Source organism: Thunnus albacares, chromosome 7 (genome assembly GCF_914725855.1).
Source record: "Thunnus albacares chromosome 7, fThuAlb1.1, whole genome shotgun sequence".
Lineage (NCBI taxonomy): Eukaryota > Metazoa > Chordata > Actinopteri > Scombriformes > Scombridae > Thunnus > Thunnus albacares.
In genome coordinates this window covers 32750138-32770117 of record NC_058112.1, presented here as the reverse complement: position 1 = coordinate 32770117, position 19980 = coordinate 32750138, and the positions used below count along the sequence as shown (strand labels likewise).

At 40.2% G+C, this 19980-nt stretch overlaps 2 protein-coding genes across 2 annotated transcripts in view; both read left to right on the top strand.

Moving 5' to 3' along the window:
- Positions 1–1598: 1598 nt before the first annotated feature.
- On the top strand, positions 1599–12996 carry rfwd3 (ring finger and WD repeat domain 3). Its single transcript, XM_044355894.1, has 13 exons — positions 1599–1834; positions 4215–4534; positions 4685–4965; positions 5174–5229; positions 5773–5970; positions 6073–6164; positions 6659–6773; positions 7645–7900; positions 9220–9370; positions 10908–11084; positions 11212–11426; positions 11775–11989; positions 12764–12996. The coding sequence occupies exons 2-13, from the start codon at positions 4215–4217 to the stop codon at positions 12905–12907; spliced, it is 2220 nt and encodes a 739-aa protein (XP_044211829.1). The 5' UTR covers positions 1599–1834; the 3' UTR covers positions 12908–12996.
- Positions 12997–17192: 4196 nt separating this feature from the next.
- Positions 17193–19980, top strand: part of LOC122985318 (Golgi apparatus protein 1) — a 47659-nt gene continuing 44871 nt past the window's right edge. Inside the window, exon 1 of the mRNA XM_044355886.1 lies at positions 17193–17960. Coding sequence (XP_044211821.1) covers positions 17508–17960 — 453 coding nt within the window. The 5' untranslated portion in view covers positions 17193–17507. The remainder of the gene's footprint in view (positions 17961–19980) is intronic.

Here is a 19980-nt window from a genome sequence, read left to right as displayed (position 1 = left end):
AGTAAAGTACAAGTACCTCAAAATTGTACTTAAGTACAGTACTTGTGTAAATGCACTTTGTTACTTTCCATCACTGCTTGTTAGTCAGGAGATTTAACACCGACTCTGCAGACTGTTGTAACTCCATCTCAAACTGAAAAGTGCTCCATCTAGTGGTTACTAGTTGTAGCAACAAGCAAACTGAAACAAGTCTGTATTTTGTTGTTGTTGTTACTTTCTTTTAGTCTTTTAGCCTTTATGTTTATTATGATTAACTGATTCTTTCTGTGATTAAAAGAGGTGACTGATGCAACATTAATGGTAATGTTTAAATGCTAAAATATGTAAACACATAAAATATCAGTCTTGGAAAGTAACTAAATACATTTACTCAAACACTGTGCTTAAGTATAGATTTGAAGTTCTTGTACTTTACTTGAGTATTTCCATTTGATTCTACTCAAGATTTCATATTTGTGTATCAGAACTTTGTTTTTTCTTCTTTCCTCTCCCATTAATCATCTTATGACCCCTCAGATTTATCTGGTGACCCTCTGCAGTGGCCCGACCCCTAGGTTGGGAACCACTGGACTAAACTAGCTAACTTTATATGAAGTAGTTGAAACTAGCTCCACCTCCAGCAGCTACAACAGTAACATGCTGCATAAGATTGCAGGAGTTTTACTTGTAATGGAGTATTTTTACATTGCTGCATTGGTACTTTTATTTAAGTAAAGGGTCTGAGTACTTCTTCCAGCACTGACAAATATACACACATAATAAACACACCAAGCCCTGGCCGCCTGAGATCCTGCTTTGTGGAGTTTAGTTTGCATGTTCTTCCTGTGTTTGCACAGGTTTCTGCCAGATGCTCTGGTTTCCTCTTATCATTAAAGACATGTATGTTAAGATAAAGTTAATACTCCTGACCAAGGCACTGGCAAAAGAAGTGTAGTTCAAATCAACTTTATTTATATAGCTCTTTACACACAACGCAGATGATCCAAAGTGCTTCACAGCACAAAGAGAGGAAGACAAAAACAGAAGAAAGAAAAAAAAAGATAAAATGATAGTAACAGTAATAATAATACTAGTAAAGGCACATGGTAACACAGAGCCGAGATGAGTTCTTTATTCATTTATTTATTTATCTCTTTATTTATAGAAACCATCACTTACAGCATGTGACATTAAGACAAAAACAGAAAACACTTAATATCATAAATAATATCATAAAGAAATAAAGACAATTGGTTGATACATTCAAAATGGTAACAGGACATAGGTTGAAGGTAATAATAATACAAATAAATAAAATATAATATAAAATAATAACTTAACAGAAAAGGTAGGCTTCTGTAAAAAAAACAAAAAAAAAAAAAACGTGGCGCATACTAACTGTGTGTGCACATTTCTTATTATTTATAAGTTGGATAGACTCAAGACACTTTCTAAATTCAATCATGAAAAGTTCAAAATGTGGGTGAGACCTCCAGAACTTATGGATATGAAATGTTCCCCGTGAACTTAATAAACTGACGGTCCGTTGAACTTTCTGTTATTTGTTTTCATAGCTTAGTATTACATCCTTGGCTATGAGTGATCCATCTTCACAACATACGATCTTTGGCGGTGACGTCTCGGCAGGATGGGGCGGGCAGAGCGGACTGGCGCCGGGAGATTCGAGCCCTTACCGCGGTGTTGAACGAGTTCAACGCTCCGGTGTGAAGTATCTCATTAACCCACCACGACGAAAACCCCGTGTGCTTTGATCCTTTACCGTGGAGCCATGTTGTCACCCCGTTTGTTCTTCCAGATTGGGACCGGCGGCTGTTAAACCTTCACTTCCACACAGGTAGGGGTTTGCTTTTGGCCGCGGTGCTGAGCTAACTCGGTTACGTTAGCTATGCGGGCTAACGAGCCAACCAAAACTGACTCCTTTTTAATGAGCGTTTAAAATTAAAAACACCATAGTTGATATCAACAGTTGCTATATGTGTCGACTTTAATAAAAGCCTAATTTAAGCCGTTAATCGCGTGTACGCAGTCTTGCAACTTCACATAATACTAGCTAATATTTTGTTCAACCGTACGTTGTTACCAGGACATCAGAGCAGAGAAAACATTTTATTTTTTCCCCGTTATTCTATAACGTCAGCTACTTATATTAAATCAAGAAATTGTTTCAAAAACAAGTTGACTGAAAATAAGAAGCTGTTGTTGTTTATTTTATCTATTTTGCTGGAGGCCTCGATGACCTCGGTCTGTAGTTAAGCGTTAAGCCGGAGAACGCATCACCTGGCCCCGAAGAGCGCACCGGAATGTAACCGTCACAGACAACAGATACGTTACTGAATAATAAACGTGATTTGCAGGACAATTGACAGTCGGAGACCATTCATGCTTCCCGGGCGACTTGTCAGCGCTAACACTGCCATTAGCTAGCTAGTTAGTTAGCACAGCATGCAGGTTGTGTAACTTCTGACTGTCTGCAGCCAGCTGCAGCTGAAAGGACGGATTCAATGGACGGTTTCATTCAAGTTTGTCTTATAACAACAGTCAGAAACGCAAATGAACATTGAAACATGTTTTTCTCGCTGTAATCATTCCTCCTGTCCATACTGACCATTAGAAGATCCCATCATAATTTATCAACCTTTTAAGTTTTAAGACCTTTTTTGTTTAGCATTTGCGCCACCTTTTCATTAACCCCGGGAAATGCAATTTAATGTCTTCATAGGTAACATTTGAAACTGAAAGTAGAAACGTAAGTGTGGTGAGATGACAATAAAGGTCCCTGAGCCCTTGAAAACACTGTTCTAGGAAACACACAGAGGGAATTTGATGTTAAAAAGACTGTAAATGTGTCAGATATCCACTTGATACGATTAACTCAGACTGATGAAGACTCATATAATCATAATGCATTTTTGCTCTAAATACATTAAATTAAACCGGGGTAAAGTAGTCCTAGCTCTCCACTGCACTGAGGCTCCTGCAGCTTTGTATCATATACTATGCAGGTTAACTTTTTGTGTTCACTTTTGAAAAAGGAGGAGCAACTTTGTGTTTTTAAGATTAGTAAGTTAGGGTTCATCAATCCCAAAAGCAGACATTATCTGTCCTCCCTTCTGGTCGTGGTGCAAGGTCAGCTTGTGGAATATGGCCGGGCTGGTGTTTAACTGAAGGGTACTTCGTTTTGTGTCACACGTGCATCAGAGGAAAGCACAACATGAATAAAAATGAGAAAAACTCAATGTTTCGGTTGTGAACTAATACATACTCCAAGGAGACAATGTCCATGTTGTCTCATTTTTATTCAGGTTGAACTTCTGGAAAAAATCTGGATTAAAGCAACTCTTTTATTAAAGCTATAATATGTAATTATTCCACATTAAAATGTCTAAAAACAACTAGACCTATGTTATATATGTTGTTGAGTTGTGTACTTACATTATCCCAAATGTTTCCAACAAACTTCCAACTCAGAGAAATCTGTAATTTAATCAAAGTAACGGATCGTTTCATTTGGTCGCCTGTCGATGGCGTCAGACCTCCTCTACCAAAGAGTAAACACGCACAAGATGCATACGGCGGCGCTGTGTTTGTCCGCTACAATGACGTCTACCAAAGAGTAACTGACACACATACAAGATAATACATCGGCGTCGTGGTTGTTTGACAGAATCTGTTTATAAAGTGACTTTTATTCAGTTTAAAGTCACATTTTCGTGATAAATTTGAGAGACCCCATAGCGGCTGAATATTGTGCGTTTAACAAGGTTTCACATTTAAAGTAATGAGCCAAATAAAAGTGTAAAATGCAATAATAAAACATAAGATCACATAAACCTCCAAATACATAAACCACTATTAAGTAGTTCAGCACATGATCTCCAGTAAAATGGAAAATGGTTGTTTTTACACTTTGGTTTTTGTACAGAATAACAAACAAGATACAACATAGATACTGAGCTTTAGAGGTGCTGGTAGGTGGGTTTTGTTACCTTCAGATAGATACAGGCAGCTGTGTTCCAGTCTAAAGCGGATCTAACTGGCTGCAGCTCAGATATTAGAGTGTTATCAGTCTTTTCCTCTAACTCACACCAGAGAGTGAATAAGTGTATTTCCCAAAACGTTGATCTTTTGCTTTAACCTGAAACCTTGCTGATGTGATGTGCTGACAGAGCATCGTCGGTAAGATTAACTAAGCTTTGTTCTTTCCCGATGTGCAGATGGAGGCCATGGAGGTAGACTCCCCGATGGAGATACAGGGAGGAGGCGGCAGGCAGCCAGAGGTTGCCGCCGCCGCCGTTGTTGCAGCTGCAGGCCAGGCTGAGGACGCCAACGCACCACACGTCATCTCAGACTCCGGCAGCAGCACCGAAGTGGACGAGGATGACGACGATGACGGCAATGAAGGAGGACAGGCGGCGGTTCGTGCGCCACCCTTCCTGCTTCCTGCCGCCTGGGCGTTCAGTCAGAGAGCGGTGGGCGGCAGCGCTGCAACCACACATTCAGCATCGCAGGGGGCGCCCATACGGAGGAGACTCAGGTACCCGGAATTAATGTCTGTCTCTTAGCAGGAGCTTTATTCTCTCAAAGTTTAGTCTCTTTCTGAGATGTGAAACGTGTGTGTGTGTGTGTGTGTGTGTGTGTGTGTGTGTGTGTGTGTGTGTGTGTGTGTGTGTGCGCGCTGCTCCAGGCAGGGCCTCAGGGTGCACTACCCCAGTCAGACTGCAGCGCCCTCCAGAGGCTTCCCAGACTTCCTGCTCCGAGCGCCTGCTGCCAGCGTGGCCGAACCGGAGTCCGGCAGCACCACCGAGGTCAGCGAGTCTGACGAGGAGGAGGAAGAGGAGGGGGGCGACGAGGACGGCGCGCCTGCCGCAGCAGCACCAGCTGAACCTACCCAACCCGCCCTTTCCGCTAGTCCTCGTCCCAACGCCTCCATCCAACAATCACAACCACAGGAAGCTGTTCCAACCAGTGAGTCCGACTAAAGTTCGCTTAATCTCGTCAGCGCTAAATGAGCATAACTAGTTTTAACGGAGCAGTTCAGACCCTGTGATCCTAAAAAAACAGTTTTCATGGTCTAATATGGGTTTTATACTTAAGCTCCAGCTACAGTTATATTTGATTTATGTTTTATTGTTGTATTCTGAGGATTAAGTGTGAATTTTCTGTGTGTGTTCAGACTCCAGTTCAGCTGCAGACAGTGAGAGGACAGAAGCTCAAATTCAGGACGTTCAGGTAACGTTCTGACTTTTTACAGCGCTCCATACAAACATCGTCGTGTATATTCATGCCCGGTATTTTAATGCAGAGAATAGTTTATTGTAACTGTAGTGAGAGCTGATGATGACCAAGAACGTTAGATTTAATGCACGTTTCCATATACTACTGTTAAGTGAATATCAGGAGATAAACAGTCGGTGGCGCTAGTTCTCCAGTCGGTGCCATTAAACCGCTGCAGAAGAAGACGACACAACGAGATGATGTTATTAAAAAGAGCGTCAGTCAAAGCTCAAATGATGGAAAATGTGATGGAAATATGACATTTCTGTTTGTTTCATGTATTAATTTGAGGAACGTCTCCTCATCGCCGCGCACAGATCTGATGCTTTTGTCTCTTTAGTGGAAGCTTGAGCGACGTTTAAGTCACATGATTGATGTACGTCATCATTTTATCATCTTTATTTCAGTTTTTTTGTGCGCAAATTGAAAATGTGAATAAAAACATGTACTGGAAACGCACCGTATGAGGCGTTTAACTCTAATCATCTTCGCCTCTAGTCGGTCCCCGCGGCCTCCGCTTCAGTCCAGTCGTCACAAAACGAGGAGGGCGAAGGCGACACCTGCACCATCTGCTTCGAGGCGTGGACGACGGCGGGCGAACACCGGCTGGCCGCTCTGCGCTGCGGACACCTCTTCGGCTTCACCTGCATCCAGCGCTGGTTGAAAGCTCAGGGCCCGGCGGCTAAATGTCCACAGGTCAGTGAGGTCACTGCGTTTCAGTTTTTCACCCCCCTTTACGTCAGTCACCTTGTATCTGTATTTCCTGACCTGCGGTTCGTTCTTTTCGTTCCTCTTTAGTGCAACAAGAAAGCGAAGCGTTCAGACATCGTTCTGCTGTACGCTCCGAAGCTGAGAGCGCTGGACAACACCGAGCAAGAGAGCCTGAAGAAGTGAGAGACGTTTTCTCTGCTTCACTGTCAACACACGTAATCTGTAGACGCCCGAGCCGATGAGTAGGGCTGCAACTAACAATTATTCATCATCGATTAATCCGGCAATTTATAAAATGTCAGAAAATTGTGAAAAATGTATATAAAAGAGTCGAAGATGACGTCACTAAATGTCTTATTTTGTCTACCCAACAGTCCAAAATCCAAAAATACTTTGGATTTGACACTCAAACATTAAATCTTCACATCTGAGGAGCTGAAACCAGCACATTTATCTGCATTTTTCCTCAAAAAGTCTGTTAATCTAATAAATCTGTTGATCATTTTCTTGATTAATCGATTAGTAGTTTGTGCTACACGAATATCTAAAGAAACCATAAGATATATACAATATATAATGACTAGTTGGTGATTACACTTTCTGTCAATCAACTAATCAATTAATCGTTGCAGCTGCAGTTGTGTTAACGATGTAACTGTCGGTGTGTTTTTAGGTCTCTGGAGCAGGAACAGTCTCTGAGGAGGAAGGCTGAACTGGAATCAGCTCAGTACAAACTGAAACTGCAGGTCGTCACCAACAAATATGGACAAGCGCAACAAGAGCTGCAGGTATCCATGACAACGGATCAATTTCTGATTTCCTGGAACTTTCTTATTAAATTTGATATTTGTTTTCAGGTTGATTATTTTCAGTTTCTAGTTGTAATTGAAGGGAATCTGAAGGCTCAAATAAAATTAAAATGCAGGGATGGAAAAGTCACTGCTCCTTTTGTCTTGTTAATACTTTAACATGTATAGAGGCCTAAACATGTCATATGTTGCACATACAATTTTACCACCATATTAATATTTAATTGAACAAAACGTTCTTGTAAAATGTGTTAATATTTTCAGGTCCCTTCAATTAATTTTTAATTAATTCTAATCACATCATTAACTTGTGTGTTTAAAATACAACATATTTTATTTTTACTATCATTGAATATGATATAAACGAGTGTGTGTATATATATATATATATATATATATATATATATATATATATATATATATATATATATATATATATATATTTATATAATCACAAGAGAATGTTTCGGAAAATAATTGAATCCTTTTACCTATTTATTTACCATTTAAAGAAATAATTAAACCTAGTTATTAATTAGCAGATTTCATTATATGAAAGCTTTTTACCATTATTTGTATAATGATAATTAATTAATTAATCAAGTAAGTAATTGACAGCATTTAAATGAACAAAGTGCAAAACGCATTTTTTTTGTTCCGTTTACTAATGCGTCCTTCTTTTCATATTCTGTCTCAGGTATTTATTTTAAAGAGCAATGACACCCTCAAATTCTGCATTAATTAATTAACTGATTATAAATGAAAAATGGCACATTTGAGACTCCGTAGATCGATGACGTCCAGTAGATGTCGGGGGGATGAATCTTTTCTTGTCTTCCTGGTTGTTTAGGAGCTGAGAGCTCTGATGGCCCAAGCCGGGAGAAGTTCAGCTCCCCTCTCTTCCTCCTCCTCTTCTTCCTCCTCCTCCTCGTCCTCGCTGCTCTTCGGTCTGTCTCAGAGGTCGGACGGCTCCAAGACGGCACAGTACAGCTTCTCCAAGGCGGTGCTGTTGTCTCAGGCCGGAGGCTGCAGAGTTTTATCCTACTGTGAACCTCTGAGCTGCCTGCTGGCCTCGCAGCCTTCTCCTCACGCCACACTGGTGCCCGGTGAGACTCCGCCCCTTCCTCTCTTTTGACCTGTTAGCAGCGAAGTCGCAGGATGTCCAACGCTTTGATCCAGAGCAATACATGTCTTAAAACACTGCTGTGAAACTTACTGAGCATGCTAATGCTGTCCAGAGGATGAATCCTCTCTATTTTAGATGTTCTATGAGCTTTAGCGCCACCTAAATGTGTAAAAGGTCTACATGTAAGATTTTTCAGTTGCTGGAACTTTTCCAGGAACTCAGCAACCATCTATCAGAGACCAGGGTCTGAACTGTAGTTACCGCTCCCCAAAAAGTCCCTGCCTGCTTGTAGCGCTCTGAAAACTCTTTCTCAGTCTGTAGATTACATTAATAAATTAATTAATAAGTTTACAGTAACGTAACAAATGTAGTCGTCGTCAACTCGAGTGCTTCACCTGGTTCTTTTAAATCTCAACATTATGATGGTAGAGGCTCAGTGGTCGATGACGATGGCATCGCCCATCGGCCCAACCCTCCTAAAACCAATAACGCTATTGTTACATTTACCTCCTAACGATTAATCAATCAGTGTTTCCCTGTTGAGCTGCAGGTGGAAGTATAGTAACAAAAAGAGGGACTTTGGCACTAAAAAGACTGTAATGTTGAAAGATATCTACTTGATTTGACTCATTTGGACGCTGAAGCTTCATATTAGCTTCAGATAAACTTTGAAATACATTTTTTTGCACAGAAGGAGGACTGTGGATTTTGTCCCCCATCACTTGTATTGTAAGGTCATTATGAAGGGATCTTCTAATAGTCAGTATGAACAGGAGGAATGATTACAGCAAGAAAAACAGGTTTCACTGTTCATTTGGGCTTCAGAAATGGTGAATCCATCCTTTAAGGAGACTTTTAGGTTTTTCTTTTGCTAAAACAGGAAACTACAAAGTAAAATATGACCTCGTTTAACATATTGAATGTGAAAATAAGTAATATAAATAGATTTTAACACCTTTCTAACTTCTCCTATCTCAGTTTCTGATCAGCTGGATCTTTTAGAGTGCATCACTTTAACTGCAGGTGGACTTCCTGTATGCAGAAATTAATTTATCACTCGTCAGTGCTCTCTGATGGACAAACTGTGAAATCATGACACTTTGTCCAGATAATATATATATATATATATATATATATATATATATATATATATATATACTGATAAGATATATCTGCAGTAAGCTAATACGGAAGATTTATTAGTCTGGGAAACACATTTATTCACGTATTTTATTTTGTACGCCACAGCGTCTGCAGCTTTTCTTCCACTTGTTAAAATGTCGCGTCTCCCTCCGTCAGGTTGCGGGGTGAAGAAGGTGAGCGTGGTGACCATGAAGGCCAGTCAGTACGTCCCCATCCACAGCAAACAGATCCGAGGTCTGTCCTTCAACAGACAGAACGACAGTCTGCTGCTGTCAGCCGCTCTGGACAACACCATCAAACTCACCAGGTACACACACACACACACACACACACACACACGTCCACCGAAACCCCCGACCTGACAGCGCTCACTTAATTACAACTGTTAAAGAATATTTAGAGAAGAGAAGTAGTCATTATTAGAGTAATAATAATAATAATAAGCTCAAAGTGCTTCACATCAATAAAGACATAAAATGAAGATTAAAACCTGTAAATGTACATAAGAGGGAAAATAAAACATTTTGATTTGATAAAATAGTGAAAATGAAATGCATAACAAAATAAAATGATTAAATAATTGAATACTCTGACTAGTATTGCAGTTTTATTCTTGTAGCATTACAATTTTTTTCTCAAGCTATTATGCCTTTAATCTGAAAATCTCTGTTTTTGTTCAGTGTGACGCTAATATTACGGCGTACTTTTGATCATAATGAGTTAATACATGATTAAAATAAAAGACTATAACGTGTCATCCATCCAATCATATTCCATCTTACAGTACAGCTTTCTTTATTTTAAAGATATCACTTAAAAATGAAACGAGTTCTCACCTGCAGCAGCAGCAGCAGACTTCAAAGGCTCAACTTTTGTCTCGAAGTAACGTGACGTCGTCCGGTTAGGTGCTGCGTGTGAGCTCACATTCCTGGTGGAGCAGAGTATTTCTACTGTTTACCTCACAATCCATGTGTTATTAAACTGGACTTCCTGGATCGTATTTCATGTCTTACTTGAAGAAACAAGCGTCATCATGGCAGCCCTGTTTTCAGTCTGAACGCCTGCGTAGACGCTCTAACTGAGCGCAGGAACAGAAGAGACCGACAGCTTCCCAATACATCGTTTAAATACAAAAATTAATTGATCAGGCTTCATACTTTCCATAACCGGAGTCGCAGAAATGAAAAGAATGTGTTTGTTTATTAAGATCCCTGTTAACTACTTCATAGCAGCAGCTATTCTTCTTCAAGGAGACAAAAATACACATTCACACTACTGATCACAATACATCTAACATACAGCAGCCAGAAATATCATTATTTAACATAAAATGCCCATGGAACCCTTTCACACCATAAGAATACTTATTAATTACCAAAGTTTCTCCTTAAGTAATGTTTTTTTATAAAACCATATATATTATTTTGTTGTTTCATATGATGTGGGAGTGAAATCCATTCTTGCATCACTGTGTGTGTTACTGGACGGTGGGCTGAGGTGAAGTAAAACAACCTCCAGCTGCTGCCTTGTTAGGTAACAGTTTGTATCTGTACTAAAAGATCATTTTTTGTTTTTAAAAAAAACAAACAAAAAAAATGAACTTGAATGAGTCTTTGTTGTTATGACTCATCCTAATGAAAACCATCAGTAAGTACAACAGTCTGTTTTTCTCTTCAAACCAAAAGAGACATTCATGCATTCATCATTTGCTCTGAACCCAGCTGAAGGTGTATTAATGTGTATTAATGTGTGTGTGTGTGTGTGTGTGTGTGTGTGTGTGTGTGTGTGTGTGTGTGTGTGTGTGTGTGTGTGTGTGTGTGTGTGTGTGTGTGTGTGTGTTGCAGTCTGCTGACCAACACAGTGGTTCAGACCTATAACGCAGGTAAACCAGTGTGGAGCTGCTGCTGGTGTTTGGACAACAGTAACTACATCTACGCAGGTCTGAGCAACGGCTCGGTGCTCGTCTACGACACCAGAGACACCAGCACACACGTCCAGGAGCTGGAGCCGCTACGCTCCAGGTAACGCGCGCGCACACACACACACACACACACGTGTTACTTTGGATGAAGGTCATAATGCACATGGACAGCTGGCTTGTCTCTTGTCTTTCCTGAAAGCTACTAACTGGATCTCTGATGTTTCCAGATGTCCGGTGGCGTCTCTCTGCTACGTCCCGCGGGCGGCGTCCAGCTCCTTCCCCTGCGGCGGGCTGATCGCCGGCTCTCTGGAGGGCGGGTGTTTCTGGGAGCAGGTCAACGAGACCACCTACAGACCGCACGTCCTGCCGCTGGAGACCGCCGGCTGCACCGACATCCAGGTGGAGACGGAGAGCAGACACTGTCTGGTCACCTACAGGCCCGGTGAGACCCCGACCCCGCCGATTCATGATGATCCTCACCTGTAGACCGCCGGACCAGGGAACATGTTCTTGTGCCTTGTCCTCGGTCTTTGTGAAATCTTTTTCTCAGAGGTTCCACCTTTTCTTTTTCCTCTGTCAGATTAGAGAGACAAGATTTGTTTTTTTATGAGTTTTTCAGTCCTATTGTAGATTTGCATTTCAAAATAAAAGCACCGGGCATTGACGGGCATTTATCTGGCGTGAGGAGAGAATTTAAGACGCATCACTAAAAAAAAAGCTTGAAGGTCGGATGAAAACAAACACGTTGTGTTAGTTTCTCATATATGAAGCGTTCTCGTCTCTCCCGCAGGACGCTCCAACCCGTCGCTGCGCTGCGTCCTGATGGCTCTGAACCGCACGCCGCAGCAGGACTCCAGCCAGCTGCCCAGCTGCTCCTGCTCACCGGTGCAGACGTTCAGCGCCGGATCGTCCTGCAAACTGCTCACCAAAAACGCCGTCTTCAGAAGTCCAGACGGAGGCGGGACGCTGGTGTGCGCCGGAGACGAGGCGTCAAACTCCACCATGGTGCGTGCGTGTGTGTGTGTGTGTGTGTGTGTGTGTGTGTGTGTGTGTGTGTGTGTGTGTGATAGTAGATGGACTTAACGAGTTTGTCGGCAGTTTACTGATCTTAAGGAAAAAAACAAAGTAGGATATAATTTTATTATCTAAACATTTCATAACATTTTACTTAAGTTATTTCAGTTGTTTCTAATCTGCAGCCTCGCCGCTAGATGCCACTAAAACCTTCACATTTAAGTATTTTATTTTATATTTTGGTCATTTTAAAGAGTTTTATTTTAGTTCCATTTTGTTGATTAATGCTTGTTCTTTTCTTTTTTTATGTTTGTTTTTGTGGGTTTTTTTTGTCCTTTTAATTAACATAAAGATGCCTGATAACTTTTTTACAATTAAATTGTTTATTTTGTTTTATTTTATTTTCATTTTAAACCTTAAAACTTATTGTAGTCATTTTTTATTTGGCTTTTTTTGTGTCATTTTAAAGTGTTTACATTCATTTCATTTATTTTTTTGTTTTATTACAGAGCTTAAAGTTGCCTTGTAACATTCTTACTCTTCCTCCTCTTCTTTTTGTTTCTGTCTGATCTTCCTCTTCCTGCTCCTCTTCATCTTTTTCATCCTCATCCTCTCCTCCTCTTTCTCTCCGTCCTCCAACACTTTCCTTCTTTCTCTTCCTTTTTTTTCCTCCTCTTCATCTTTTGTGTGACTCCTCTCTTCCTCTCTCTACCATCTCTATTTATCCTTCCTCACCCTCTCATTCCTCCTCCTCCTCCTCCTCAGGTGTGGGACGCCGGCAGCGGCTCTCTGCTCCAGAAGCTTCCTGCCGACCTCCCGGTGTTGGACATCAGCCCGTTCAAGGTGAACGGCGAGCACTTCCTGGCCTCGCTCACCGAGAAGATGCTGAAGCTCTACAGGTGGGAGTGAACGATGAAGACTCTCGCTGGGTCGTCGCGACGCGGACCGCGTGGAACTGTGGGAAATTAAATGCTGCTAAACTTTTATCTGTACGTTTACACACACGCAAAAAAATAAAACTCTGATTAGCGGGAGTGATCAGCTGGAGGAAACATCTCAAACATCGTTATTGATCTTAGTTTTTTCCCTTTTTTTAAAAAAAAATCTGTGTTACTGCATCTGGTGACCTTTGACCTGCACAGTTTGAGGAGGCCAATTGAAATCTGAGTCTGAGTTTGAACATCCTCCAATAAGAAGACAGATTGTAAGATGTAGTTCTGCTGCACTGAGCTCCCATTCAAAGTACCGTATTGGCCCTAATATAAGGACACCCTGATTTTAAGATCCCTCTTTTCCAACACCTGTATTTGGAAAAAGATACATCCGACTTTAGTCACACACACACGCTGTCAGGCTCTTGGATGTGGACAAAATTATTTTCTCTGGCTTTTAGCGTTTTTCAGACTAACTGTTTGTCTTTTTGAGCTGCTCATCATCTGTGACTTTGGTGATTGGCACTTTGACAGATTCAGTCTGCGATCCATTTCTGCAGTAAAGACGTCGTAAGTTTCACTCGTCGTGAATTTATTTCCTCTGTGGCAGAAAAACAAGTTTCTCAACACGAGTCTTCAGAAACTCCTGCAGGTTAAACTGAGCTGACCAAACAATTACTACCACTCTTTCAAACCTAATTTCCAGAGTAAATTATCATCTTATATTGGGGTCAGTATGGGAGGAAAAGATCAAATTACCAGTGAGTGTGTGAACCAGTCAGTCTGAAGTCTGGTTGTGTTCAGATCATCTTCTCAGCTGATGAAGGTGATTTTTTTTCTCTCCTGTCGCTGGTTATCGAACGTCAGCTGCTGATTTTAGTCTGATGATAGTTTGATGAACAGGACCAACATATTAGTGCTTTACGTGTTCACGCTCCTCGGCTATAAATTATGTATATTTAGAATATTTGTTGACAGTTTTCAGCCTGTATCCTCACTGTACAGGTTAAACATTTTACACATTGGTTCCCTTTAATTTCTGTACAGAATGAAAATCAGTTAGAAAACTCTTGAAACTTGTCTGATCCATCACAGTCTGCATTCGTTTAGTAATTGTTACAGCATTGTTTCATAGTAATGTGACTTTTAAACGCAGATTGATTTGAAATGTCTGCACTGTATTGCTTCACAAGTAGATTTTTAACTCATCATAAATATATATCGGATCAAATGTGTTAGAGGTGTTTTCATGACATCATTAGTCCACCAGGGGGCGCTCATGATGAGAAAATGTCTTGCTCACTACTGAAGCATTATTATATAAAAAAAAAAGCTGTAATGTAACTTACAAAAAGCAATTTAAACCTGTTGTTCATAGTGATGGATTACATAACACAAACAAGTTTCTGCTAATATGTTTTTATATTGTACAGAAATGAAGGGAAACCAACAGCTGTCTGGACAAAATCTGCATAAAACAGCATCAAGTGTGAGTGGTTTGTAGTCCACAGGACGTGTTCCCAGTTCCAGGACCACTGACACTGGTTTAACTACAGATGGTTGATGTTTCACAGCTCTTCTGATCATTTTCTAAATCATATCATCACTTTTTAGAGCCGCTTCAAGCAGAACACACCTGGATCTGTGCAGTCGAGTGAATCGAGGTCAGTTGCATTGTGGGTAATGTAGGCGCCAGGTTCTGACGAGTAAAAAAGACAATATCTCTCGTTCTGCAGCATTAATCTTATTTTTAATTGTCTACTGAGATCAGAATGCAACACTAAGTTGGTGGACTTTTTTTTTTTTAAGCATTTAAAAACACGTCAAATTTAGACTCTTTGTTCTGAAAAAGTCCCTTTTTTTTAATGCAAGAAACAAAAGTCCTTCTACGTTTATGATTTAAACGTTTGACTTTTAGCTCGTCAGTGCAGCTGCGTAACTGAAGTTTCAGACGTCAGAGCGGCCTTGAATCCACCAGGGTAGAAAATATATATTTTGGCAACAGAGTCGCTGCAAAAAACATGTTAATGTAACAAAGAGACAAAGATCACTGAGACACGTTTCAACACTGCAAGTTGATTTTCATCACATACGGAAATGAACTGAAGTCAGTGACTGAAAGATATGAAACCGCTCTAAAAAAAACTGATGGTATGATTTGTAAAATGGTCAGCAGAGATGTAAAATGTGTATAATTTGTAGACACTGAGGTTAAACTACCTGTCGGATCCTTTTTAAAATAGTTTAGGACTTCAAGCTTTCCTCTAAAATGAGCTCAGCGGTCGGACCAGAAGGGAAAATTCAAATAAACAAAAGAGCAGATACACTAAAATACTCCCAATCATTTTCACACCCTTCCTTTTTAAGTATGTTAAATTCTGGTGGGTTTTTTTTTTTTTTAATGGTCAAACAGAAAAAGACAACACACAGTCCTTCACTGTGGTTTATGTCATCTGTCGCTCCCCTCTAAACCAGAGCATCAAGTGCCAAAGGACTCTGCCGTTGTAAAATGTTCTTGTCCTTGTTTTCTTTCTAAAGGAATTTGTATATATGTATATTTGCTACAACTTGTTTGTGTACGACTTCAAAGTTAATAAAAATTATGTTATTTTTTAAACAAAGTTGTCAGTGTGGACAGATTTTTTTTTTTTAAACTCACTTCATGGTTATAAGATTCAGGAGTTTTCTGGCTCTAATACACTGAAATCACAGAGGTCAGGAGGTCATAAATATCTCTGATGGAGCATAAACACACCTCTGGACAGGACAATTTACCGTATACCCACCTAAAAATATCCACAGATTCATATCAGTGCTCATCCTACAGGGTTGGGCTGCAGCTGAATCATGTTTCTGTCATTAATGTTTAATCTGTGGTGATAACAGCATTCAGACTTTTATTCCCTGACTTCAGTCTTAAAGGCAGAGCCTCCTTCAGACAACAGAAGTATCCCTGAAGTCAGTGGTGGAACGTAACTTCAGTACATTAAATAAGTAATGTACTTAAAGGTGCAATATGTAAGAACTGTTGAATTCATACTCTACGCTCTAAACCAACTGGAGGCAGCATATCATCAGAAAGGTGGGGTGTTTGTTGTTACACTACGCTAGCGCTGAGTACATTATCAGTGCTCTGTTAGCTAGCAAATTAGGTAATTTGACTAAGTATGATAGTAATATCAGTTCAGTGCTAACTGAAATGTGGTTCTGCTGCACTTTGCTCCCATTAGTACAGGATTTCCCTGAATATATGGCCACCGCCTCCTGAAGGTTTAACTAAGCTAACCAAACACTTTTAGTGCCGACTGACTCTAAAATACAGTGTAAACAGACTTTAAGGTATTTAACAAGAGAAGAGAAGTGGAGATAAAACACAGTCCTGGAGGAGTCTTGTATTTAAAATCACCATACTGGATGAAAACTGATGATGAAACATGCTGAGGCCTGTTTTTGTAAAAAGTTAATTGTTTGATTGACTTGTAGCTCTACAAGTCTGTTGAGTAATGTGTGTGTGTGTGTGTGTGTGTGTGTGTGTGTGTGTGTGTGTTTACAGTGTTAAAAGCAGATGAGAAGTCCACAAATAAAATCAAATCCTGGTGTAGGGCTGTGTTTGTATGTAGGAGTGTGATGATGTTGTGATACTGTATATTTGAAATGAGAAAGAAAGAAGAAACCAGCTTTTCTTATGTGAGTGACAGTATTTGCTGAGATCCAGTTCTGCTTCCAAAACAAACACTGGCTCTTCGTTGTGTTTCTCATGCCAACATTCCTCCAGTTAGAGTTGCACTCCAGCTCAGGCTCAGGTGGACAAACCCTGTCGTCCAACAATGCAACAAGAAAACAGAGACACTACCTGTAACCTGATGACAGACATCTGAGCTGCTGCACACGTCTCAGACTCTGCCGAGATTCAAAAAACATCTGAGTTTGTCCTGGTTTCATTATGCAGACTATAAACTTATCTATCTAAGGCTGAAACAGTATATTGATTACTCCAATAATGAATGCACAACAACCTGATTAATCAATGTGTTGTTTAAATAATCTATTGTGAAGAAATGTCAAATGTTAAGTTTGCTTCTTGTGGGAATTTATTGTTTTTCTTCATTTTTTAAAATGCCAACAGATAAATAACAGTAAATGATATTAAACATAAAAAGAAGCGTTAGAAAACGACATAAAATATATTATAAGATATATAAAAGGATAATAAGTGAAAAAATGAACAATGAAAAATAAAAGACAATTAAAATTTTGGGCAATTTATTGCTTTTCTTGATTTTGTTCAAGACTAGCTAACCTGCAATTACCTTTACATACAAAACAGTAGATCAGATGATCAAAAAAATAATCAATAGATTAATAATAATAATTCCTGCCTTACTTATTTTAATATATGAACTGATACTAGATTTTGGTGGCTGATACTGATAGCAGCAATTTCAGATTTTTAATTTTTAATGAGGTAATGGAACTTTTTTTGTGGAAAAACCGTATCAGACACATATTATTATTCAAAGACATTTTTAAAACATGTCTGGAGGGGGGATGATCACATACGTGCTCATTAATTATTCATGAGCCGTCCACGGCCATCCCTGAAAGAAAGAAAAAAAAATCGTGTGCAACTTTACTCCTTGGTTCCCATATTTCCAACAGTTCCTGAACGCAGCAGCAGGCTGACTGGCTCTGTGAAGATGGCGGACTGTATACGTGTTCCTCTGCTCCTGCTTTTGATGTGCATCTTGTCGTTTGTGCATCCGATTCGAGGGCAAAACAATGGTGCCAACAAAGCTGTTTTTAATGGTGACAATCAACTGAATCCAGCGGCAGGTGCCGGACCGGCTCCGGCGAACGCGGCAGCCGCTGAGAGGAACCAGGGCGCCGGGGCCTCGCCGCTCCGTAGGCGCTCTGCCGGCTGGAAGTTAGCTGAGGAGGCGGTGTGCAGGGAAGACCTGACCCGGCTTTGCCCGAAACATTCATGGAACAACAACCTGGCTGTGCTGGAGTGTCTTCAGGATAAGAAAGAGGTAAATGAGCGGGACGTGGTGCTGTGGTTGCGGGGAAAGAAGCAGGGTGTGCCTGCTTGATGAACCAGCTAACGTTAGCTGCTAGCCCTCGTAGTCAGAGAACGTCACGCCAAATGCCGGTCAAAATTTGAGCAATTTATTCTAAATGATACCGTCGTCTAAATGGCACAGACTTAAGAGCATGATTGAACACATTTTCCGAGTCACCATGATCCACTGTTCATTTCGGCATAATGCAATGCGACGAATAACTATCACTCTCTTTACGACTTGCAAGTTTTTGAATCTTTTCGCCTCGTACTTCTCGTTTTAACGTTACTCCAGAATACACCGAGTGGGAGCAGCGTAACGTTAACCAACAGAAGAAACAATGAAATTACTCAGAGATAAATGGTGTTTTTACAGAACAAAGTTAGCCGAATTTACCAGAAGACATAGTAGTTCCGGAATAACTTGAAGTTTTATTCAGTTTACAGTCAATAATTACACAGTGAGCGATAATATGATATTCTAGCAGATTCGTAGCGCAGTCCGGAGTCGTGTGGAGGCGACGTGTGTCTGGACTAGCTAGCGGCTAAATGTTAAATTGGCCACATAATTTGCCACCATGCAGGCCCAACAGTCTGGTGCCACGATTCAACACAAGATGTTTTGAACAGTTCAGTCACATTTTAAACCAAGTTAGACACCTTTTTAATATAAGTAAATGAATGGCAACTGCTTCCAGTTAGTCTGCGAGACTCAATAAACTGGCCCTTTTTTTACTTTTTTCACCTCTGTCAACAGCTGTAACATCACAATTTAATCATAATTATTATTTTAAAATGTGCAATACTGACTCAACAGTACAATCATTTTGTGCAGTAATTAAACTGTGCAATACTCTGGTATACTCTGGCACTAATACTGGATTTAATGTACATTTAAACTAGTATTTTTAACACATTTATAGGTCCAGTTTCTCAGAATTATTATTTACACTCTTATATCTTGTAGTATGATGCACTTATTTTCACATAATTCTTATTTTCCTATACGTACTGTAGCGTAATGCAGGGTATTTATGCATATTTCTTAATTTTTTTATTTTCTACCTGTTTATAACCTCTGTATACTTACTTATATACATATTTCTACTCTATAATAGGAGTAACGTGACCCATTTTCCCCTCAAAAATATATATTTCTGATTCTGATTCAATGAGTCGTTAGCCCAGATAGCAAGCCTTTCATTGACTGATTTTTGGCTTTGTTTGTTATAATTACAGAGTTTCATTTTTATTTCAGTCTGTGATGTCACACAGCAATAAGCTTCAAAGACTAGTCGTAAACCGGACATGTTGCTGACGGCTGCTGAGTCGGAACTGGACTATAATTCGTCTGTAGTTGATGTTAATGGCCAGACGGACCAGTTAAAATCCATTTTGTCTGGAGAGACTTCCCCCCTTTTCCCCCCTGGGAAAAGGTTGTCAGTGGCCTCCTACTTCAGCCCGGGGCATCACCAGGATTAGTAGTGAATGTTGTCCTGACATGTTAAAGGATAGTTTCACACTTTTTCAAGTCTGTTTTAAAACCAACAGTCAGGAGCCCAGATGAGCATTTTTCTTGCTGTAATCATTCCTCCTCTTAAATACTGACCAGTAGAAGATCCCTTCTAATCCACAGTCGGTGCAAAAATGTATTTAACAGTTTATCTGAAGCTAGTCTCGCGTAGCCAGACCTACCTCCACAGCGCTGGAGAAAGGCCTGTTTTTATTTCACTAAACCAATCACAATCGTCCTGGTTGGCACTAAGCATGCTGGTTAAATCCCTGCCAAAGTAAAAGATGTATGTTATTACCACTTTTACTAATAAAGAGACTAATATAACTTTCCATTTCCAGCGTGTTGCTGCTAGCTCTGACGTTGTTATGGTTTCATGTAGCGACGGGGATTTTGAAAACGGTAACACGCACATAGAGGAAGAGGAGGAGAAGACTGAATGAAATAGTCGGTTAATGGCAGACTCACACCCACAGAC

Excerpts from the sequence above, each read along its gene's own strand:
- rfwd3 (XM_044355894.1), top strand. The coding sequence starts at position 4,215 with ATGGAGGCCATGGAGGTAGACTCCCCGATGGAGATACAGGGAGGAGGC. Across the intron at positions 9,371-10,907 it reads AACACCATCAAACTCACCAG|TCTGCTGACCAACACAGTGG; the intron begins GTACACACACAC and ends TGTGTGTTGCAG. Across the intron at positions 11,427-11,774 it reads TCTGGTCACCTACAGGCCCG|GACGCTCCAACCCGTCGCTG; the intron begins GTGAGACCCCGA and ends TCTCTCCCGCAG.